The following is an 8,088-nucleotide window of genomic DNA, read 5'->3' as shown; positions in this document are numbered from 1 at the left end:
TTAATTAGGCTTGACTCTCTGAATCTGTTACATTGGACAAATTTTGCAACATTTTTCTCTCTTTCATTGAAAAATCTAGTTGATTGAAATTTGTTTAGAGTACTTGGGTTATCTGTTTGCTTTGTTATGAAGTTATTAGTCAATTGGCATCTTCGGAATTTTAGTGTTTCTTCTTATATATATATATATATATATATATATATATATATATATATATATATATTTTAATATCAGTCTGTGAAGTGGCTGGTTTAATCATGTCAAGTAGAGTTATAAAAATGGTGAAAAGAGCAAGTTTTAACATTTAAGAATGAAACGTGAGATATTGATAATTCAACATTGTAACTGATTTTTTCTTGGGGCCGTTGGCTCAAAGTTGTTTAATTTATACAGATACTAGGAAATTTTTGTATGGGTCATTGAGGGAAAGATATTGAAGTTTGGACAGGGCTGATCCCAGTATTGCGTGCTTCTATTTCATTAAACATGCATCATAGATTTCAGTCTTACTTTGATAAGGTTAGGAGTACTAGGAGACAAATTTTTTCCTCTATTTTGCTTCAGCATTGTAGGCTCCAATTGCAGACAGTGATGTTATATTTCTTTATTCTTTATGCTTATTGCAAATTTTTGAGAAAAATCCTACCAAGATCTTTTGAATAATTTAGTTTAATCTCTTTGTACCCCATTGCCCAGAGGCTCTTCGCTATGTGAAGGTATGAGGGAGGGATATTGTACACAACCTTACCCTTGCATATGCAAAGAGGCTGTTTCCGGATTCGAACCCATGACCAACAAGTCACCAAGGCACAACTTTACCGCTGCACCAGGGCACAATTTTTTTAATTTGGACTTGAAAGCATCAAAATTCATTTGATTATATTTTGTGGCATGAACTAGTCTCTCCATGCATGTCAGGGTTGATGTGAACTTATATCTCTGCAGTTTAGAATTTATTCTTCATAAAAGTATTTTATCGTATTTTAATTAATATTTGCTTGGGTGGGGAGAGTTTGCATAATGCTTCAAGTGCATGCCATAAAGATATAAGAGTGGGAAGATTTTTGCATGGACTTGATGTAAACATTACAATATTACATCTAATAACCGGCTATAAGTTTGACCTCACAAGTATAACCCTCCTTATCCAAAAGGGATGATAAAGTAATCAACAAATAAAAGTGGCTCAGGACAGGCCAAAAAACACAGTTACTAGTAGCTTTAGTAGCATTGCTTTCAATGGCCATTAACTGTCAGACCATTTAGTGAGTTGCTAAAGCCATTCTTCTGATTCTCCAATTTGTGGAACTCAGTTTCTATGGTCTTGGCTATTTTGGCATCATCAGGGTCTGACTCTTGTATCTCTACATAGAAGGACCCATGTCTGATTGGTGAAATTGACTCCACAATGATGGATTGTTGCTTGATGTGATTGTAGAGTTGTTGATGGAAAGCGTGATTGAAGGAGAAACAATTTCCAGTTTTTCCTAATGCATGATGTTTGGAAGACTTGGAATCTTCTTTTCTACAGAAGTGTGGGAGGGATGCATAGTCCATTACCTACAACAAGTTTTAAGAGATGAAATCCAAAAGTACCATGACATGAGAGAGAGAGGGAGAGATTCTTATTGAGAATAATAATTATATATATGATGAAGCAATATGAGGAAATATTGGATACATCACATACTCCACAATGCAAAGTAGGACACTATGCAGATCTTGTCAAATTTTCCCTTGTCTAACCAGTTATAAACAAATTGATAAAATCTTGTTTCTTATGAGTTAAATTGACGACAAGATAAAATTAAACATTAGCATCTCTAGAATAGTAATTTGACAGTATTGAACTGGAAACAAGAAAAAAAAAACGCACAGGCATCATGATGCTGTTATCAGGGCTAGTGTAACAACACTAATATGACAAGTGATATAGATTGGGTTAGACCTAGAAGTAAAATATCACTGCTGCAATTATTTTCATTGATGTTACTTTAATTTGTCAAGAGAACCAACAGGCAAACTCTATACATATGGCATTGGTGATATTGTGAGAGCTAAAAATAGATCCTTGAAAATAATGTTGATATTTACCTTCAGTAATTCCTCCTTCCCACAACCTTGCAGCACCTGGATATTTCTCCTTGTTCTTTCTTGCAAAAGAGGCTTCACAACCTTCCAAATATTATTGAAGAAAAAATATTTCAGCCGTTAATGTTTGGGTTTTGAATGATGTTTATGAAATTAAGGATGAAAGTGAAGCAGTCCAAACTCTTCAAACATTAAGACATGCACAAACCTTCCAGCATGCTGAGAATACATATGGCACATTAACAATATAGTATGTGTCTGTCTTTTCCAGATAGTTCAAGTCATCTATTGTAGATAATGCAGTCAACAACTGTAGAAGGTGATCAAACAGAGGCTGTCAACTATGAAGAAAAGGGGAGACTGGGAGAAGGAAAAAAAAATATTTTCCCTAAAGTACGGGCATACCCTCAATTGATTCAATGCTGAAAATTTTAAACCAGTCATATCCAAGACTTTCACAGTGGTGCCAATGTATTGTCCATGTTTCCTTGTAGCTGTTGGCTGAAATAAAAATTTCAAATAACTGAATATGCTACGAGAGCATCAGAGAATTTCTAAGATTAACTAAGCAGTCTATGGTACTCACCAAGATCACTTGATCCCTATATTCATTCAGTTGGATGTGTGATTGTATACAGTATTTTTCCTGAACAAAAAGAACTGGCAATTTAATATCAAATAGATAATTTAAAGGAGCTTAGATGCGACGTTGAGGAACATAGGCAGCAGACACCAAGCACTGAAGCATTTATGTAGAGTAGTGCAATTGTTAATGTCTATTGAAGAAACCTTGTAAGGTGCTAAAAGATTCTCAGAAATTGAAGTTTTCCAGGAAAAGAAAAAAGACCTCTAGTCCAGTAAGGAATCGCTAATGAATTGGTGCAGTCTATGTAAAGGTAAGATGATAAATATCCATACAGATGCTTTATCATATGTACTGAGACCAACACCAACAGCAATGACAGGTAGACCCTGGTAAAATTCAGCCAAAAAAGAAATAAATTAAGCTTCCTACATCATAACATGGTTAACTGACGACTTGCCTCAACACAGCTTCAGCAAGCTGCTCAAAATTCGGTAAGGCCCAGTCATGCTGGGTTATGTCAAGATTGTCTTTCTCAGCACTTATAGCCTGAAAAAAATATTAAAAGACAGCAGAAGTAAGATTGAGATTTGAGATTACTTTGTTAGAGAATACACTAGGATTCATTTGAGTCACATTTATGTCTTTAACTACTCCATGTTTGAACACTGTATTTTCCCATTTTCATCATTCAAAATTAATGACCTTACTACAAAGCCAGGGCAAAGTTTATCCCAGCCACACTTAGTACATCTAATAATATCCAGACAATTAGCTAAGGGTGTGTCTGAACTTAATGACTAATATATAATAATCTCATATCAAATAAGAGCTTATTTCATAAGCTAAAAAGGTTATAATATAAGTCATTTTCATAAGCTCAAATAAGCTTTTACAAATACCCCCAAATCCTTAGCAAAAGAGTATTCTTTTTTCCTTATACACTTAGAAGAATGCACCTACAGAGAGTAAACCACATTGAAACAAATTATCCCTTTTACCTTGTGGTATGGCCCGGGGGAAGGGGAATCACATGATAATTTTCAATGATTGATCTTTAAAATTATAAAAAATATAGAGAAAACCAATAATATTTGTACCTTTGAAGGATCAAATCCAAATCCACCCATTTGAATCATACGTTGTGTATAACTAAACCCAATCTTTGCTATAATGGAAAAATGACAACATAGTGACGAGGTAAAAATTGATACTCATGAAATTGATGTATACATATAAAAGTGATCAGCTTTCCAGTCATAACTAACCATTTTCTTCAACCAAGATTGAGGAAGTACCTGAAATGCAATCTTTTGACAATTAAACCAGACTCTGAGTGAAACAGGTGAAGATCCATAAAAATGAATATTACCAAGAGCGACTGCTGACATAGCTAACGTCTACTGTGCTAAGGTCTATTCCGTTCTGCTGACATAGCTCAATCTTTTTTCTTTTATTAAAAATTGGTTTAATATTCAACTTATTCTTCTAATTATTTAAAACTATTCGATAAGGTCCTGATTTCTTAGAAAACTCTAATAAGATCCTCTATTTATTTTTTTTAAATAAAAAATCTCAATCAAGTTTTTTCGTTAAATTGAAAGTGACTTATAAAAAAAGGGAAGGCGCCTTTTCAAATCTTAAAATTTCGAAGGAACTTACTCATTAAATAATCAATTATAACTAACTCTGCTTTTTGGCGCCAAATTTTAAAATTTCACTCTCAATATAACAGGATCAATTGAAATCAAGAAAACCACACAAGAAAGAAGAAAAAGAAAATCAAGAAAACCACGAAAAAGGAAAAAGAAAAGAATGTCTCACGAAGAAAACAAGAATGCCATTGAGTTCCTTGATGAACAAGCTTTCTATTATGACGAGGAAGACGAGCAGTGGTTTAAGGAAAAAGATGATCAGTGGGCAAAGAACATACCATGCTACAAAGAAGACGAAGCAAACGCAGTCTTGAATTCAGTCGACTTCGATTTTGACATGCAAGATTTAGATGAGTTCTTGAAGGATCTTGGCACTGAAGATTCTTCCCCTGAGAGAGTTCCTGATCCTGTTGTTCCTATTTCCGGAGGGGTTCAGGTTCCTTCCCCTCCGAGAGTTCATGCTCCTGCACCTCAGAGGGTTTATACTTTTGCCGATTTGGTTTCTGCAACATCTGCCCCTGCAGCTCTGGTTCCAGCACCACACGAGTCACCGGAGGAGACATTCAATGGCATTGCATCTGGTCAGGTCCATGCGCCGATCAGCCACCAACACCACTTGCTTCCGCAGAATATGGAGTCCAATCGCGTCATGTTAGCCGGTGACTCATCCCGATCGGTTCCTTGCAAGAAATACACACATTGGACCAGAGAAGAACACATTTCGTTTCTCCTTGGGCTTGAGAATGTTGGAAAAAGTTGGACATATATTTCACAGAAATTTGTTCCATCAAAAAATCCATTTCAAGTTGCAAGTCATGCTCAAAAATACTTCAAACGCAAGAATACCCCAAATAAAGAGAGGAAAAGGAAAAGCATTCATGACATAACCTTAGAGGACATTAACACGATTGTTACTCCCCGCATTGATCAAGATAATTGGGTTCCTCCTCCACCAAATTTTGCAACGCAACCTCATGAAATACGACATGCACAACCCATGCAGCAGTTCAACCTACATAATCCGTTTCATCAAATGCAGCAGTTCAACCTACATAATCCGTTTCATCAAATGCAGCAGTTTCAGCACAATATGCCTAGTCAAATGGACATATATGGATATTCTAATAATTGGCCTCATGAGAGTGAACACGGCAATTGATCTTTGTTGGGATGCTGTTCCCTTTTTTTGCTCTCTTCATTATGCCTGTAAATTTTAGGGGCCTCTTTCTTGTAGGATAATTTGCTTTTTGACATGTATTTTTGTTAGTTTCCCATGGTGTTTTGTTATTGGTCTTTTGGAAATAAAATAAGTTGAGTTATTGACCAAATATTTTCATCCTTGTTTCCGAGAGTACAGAACTAAAATAGCAAAATGTCTTTTCTTAATTAATTTAGAATTTATTCTTCATAAAAGTATTTTATTTTAATATTGACTTTGGTGGGGAGAGTTTGCATAATGCTTCAAGTGCGTGCCATAAAGGTACAAGAGTGGGAAGATTCTAATCCTTAGAGAAGGATTCTAATTAATTTACTATTCATCCTTGTTTCCAAGGACTAAAATAGCCAAAAAATAAATATAAAAAATTTAAAATTTTCATCACAAGACTGCTAGCTTTTTCATGTATTGCTGATCACATATGTTTGATGTTTTCTGGCAATGCAAGAAAGGCCACTTTGGAGCTGCTTTATATCATTAAATAGCTTTACATGAATCTGTGATGGTATCTCTCCCTTTAAGCCTGGGATAATAATGTTGTGTATCATGTGCTGTCACAAGTTTTTGCATTGCTCATTTTGGATGAGATCAAAATCGTGTTTCTTTTTATTTATTCATTGAATAATTGAAATGTTTTGTATTTATGAAAAGGCATAACTATTCACCACATTTTCTTTTTCATTTTAATTTTTGCATTGACTTCTTGAGAAAGTTAAAGAAGGTAAAGAAAAGCAATGGGCAAATGTTAGTCATCAATGAGGTATGCATTCTCTTTTGTCCTGTTTATATCAGCAGTGATTGTAGCAGTAGGTTTCAAATAAGCTACATTTCTTCTTTCAGAGTTTTTGTTTTTTTAAATCTCTATAAAAACAAATACTTACATATTATAATTTCTGTTCTGAAATCTTACCATTCTAGGGACAATAAACTTTTGTCAGTTTATATGTAAAGTATAAACATTGTAAGACTGGTAAAATAACAATGCCACGTAGTTTTCTACATGCTTGTTGGGAATTCTACTTAGGCAAAGTTAATTATGCTTGACTCTCTGGATCTGTTACATTGGACAAATTTTGCAACATTTTTCTCTCTTTCATTGAAAAATCTAGTTGATTGAAATTATTTTAGAGTACTTGGGTTATCTGTTTGCTTTGTTATGAAGTTATTAGTCAATTGGCATCTTTTGAATTTTAGTGTTTCTTCATATATACATATATATATATATATATATATATATATATATATATATATATATATTCTCTTTAATACCAGTCTGTGAAGTGGCTGGTATAATCATGTCAAGTAGAGTTTAAAAAATGGTGAAAAGAGCAAGTTTTAACATTTAAGAATGAAAGGTGAGATATTTTGATAATTCAACATTGATACTAGGAAATTTTTGTATGGGTCATTGAGGGAAAGATATTGAAGTTTGAACATAGGTTGATCCCTGTATTGCGTGCTACTATTTCATGAAACATGAATCATAATTTCAGCCTTACATTGATAAGGTTAGGAGTACTAGGAGACAAATTTTTTCCTCTGTTTTGCTTCAGCATTGTAGGCTCCAATTGCAGACAGTGATGTTATATTTCTTTATTCTTTATGCTTATTGCAGATTTTTGAGAAAAATCCTACCAAGATCTTTTGAATAATTTAATAAATATAAAAAATAATTTTTTTTAATTTGGACTTGAAAGCATCAAAATTCATTTGATCATATTTTGTGGCATGAACTAGACTCTCCATGCATGTCAGGGTTGATGTGAACTTATATCTCTGCAGTTTAGAATTTATTCTTCATAAAAGTATTTTATTATATTTTAATTAATATTTGCTTGGGTGGGGAGAGTTTGCATAATGCTTCATGTGCATGCCATAAAGGTATAAGAGTGGGGAGAGTTTGCATAATGCTTCATGTGCATGCCATAAAGGTATAAGAGTGGGAAGAATTTTGCATGGACTTGATGTAAACATTACAATATTACATCTAATAACCGGGTATAAGTTTGACCTCACAAGCATAACCCTCCTTATCCAAAAGGGATCATGAAGTAATCAACAAATAAAAGTGGCTCAGGAGAGGCCAAAAAACACAGTTACTAGTAGCTTTAGTAGCATAGCTTTCAATGGCCATTAACTGTAAGACCATTTAGTGAGTTGGTAAAGCCATTCTTCTGATTCTCCAATTTGGGGAACTCTGTTTCTATGGTCTTGCCTATTTTGGCATCGTCAGGGTCTGGCTATGGTATGTCAACATAGAAGGACCCTTGTCTGATTGGTGAAATTGGCTCCACAATGATGGATAGTTGCTTGATGTGATTGTAGAGTTGTTGATGGAGAGCGTGATTGAAGGAGAAACAATTTTCAGTGTTTCCTAATGCATGATGTTTGGAAGACTTGGAATCTTCTTTTCTGCAGAAGTGTGGGAGGGATGCATAGTCCATTACCTACAACAAGTTTTTTAAAAGAGCCCGAGCATGTTAAAAGTCTTTTAGTTGCAACAAATGTAGGAAGAAAGGATTTTTGACTCACTCGTTCTCAAG

The 8,088-nt window shown here is 34.4% G+C and overlaps 1 protein-coding gene across 1 annotated transcript; it reads right to left on the bottom strand.

Annotated features, from left to right (window-relative positions):
• Positions 1 to 1,005: 1,005 nt before the first annotated feature.
• On the bottom strand, positions 1,006 to 4,197 carry LOC114421143. Its single transcript, XM_028386955.1, has 6 exons — positions 3,775 to 4,197; positions 2,678 to 3,223; positions 2,497 to 2,592; positions 2,300 to 2,401; positions 2,095 to 2,175; positions 1,006 to 1,560 (listed from the first exon to the last, which is right to left on the bottom strand). The coding sequence occupies exons 3-6, from the start codon at positions 2,533 to 2,535 to the stop codon at positions 1,237 to 1,239; spliced, it is 546 nt and encodes a 181-aa protein (XP_028242756.1). The 5' UTR covers positions 2,536 to 2,592; positions 2,678 to 3,223; positions 3,775 to 4,197; the 3' UTR covers positions 1,006 to 1,236.
• Between the last annotated feature and the right edge of the window lie 3,891 nt (positions 4,198 to 8,088).

Source organism: Glycine soja, chromosome 8, assembly GCF_004193775.1.
Source record: "Glycine soja cultivar W05 chromosome 8, ASM419377v2, whole genome shotgun sequence".
Taxonomy (NCBI): Eukaryota; Viridiplantae; Streptophyta; class Magnoliopsida; order Fabales; family Fabaceae; genus Glycine; species Glycine soja.
Note: the sequence above shows the minus strand (reverse complement) of the source record. Positions and strands in the feature narration are given on the sequence as shown.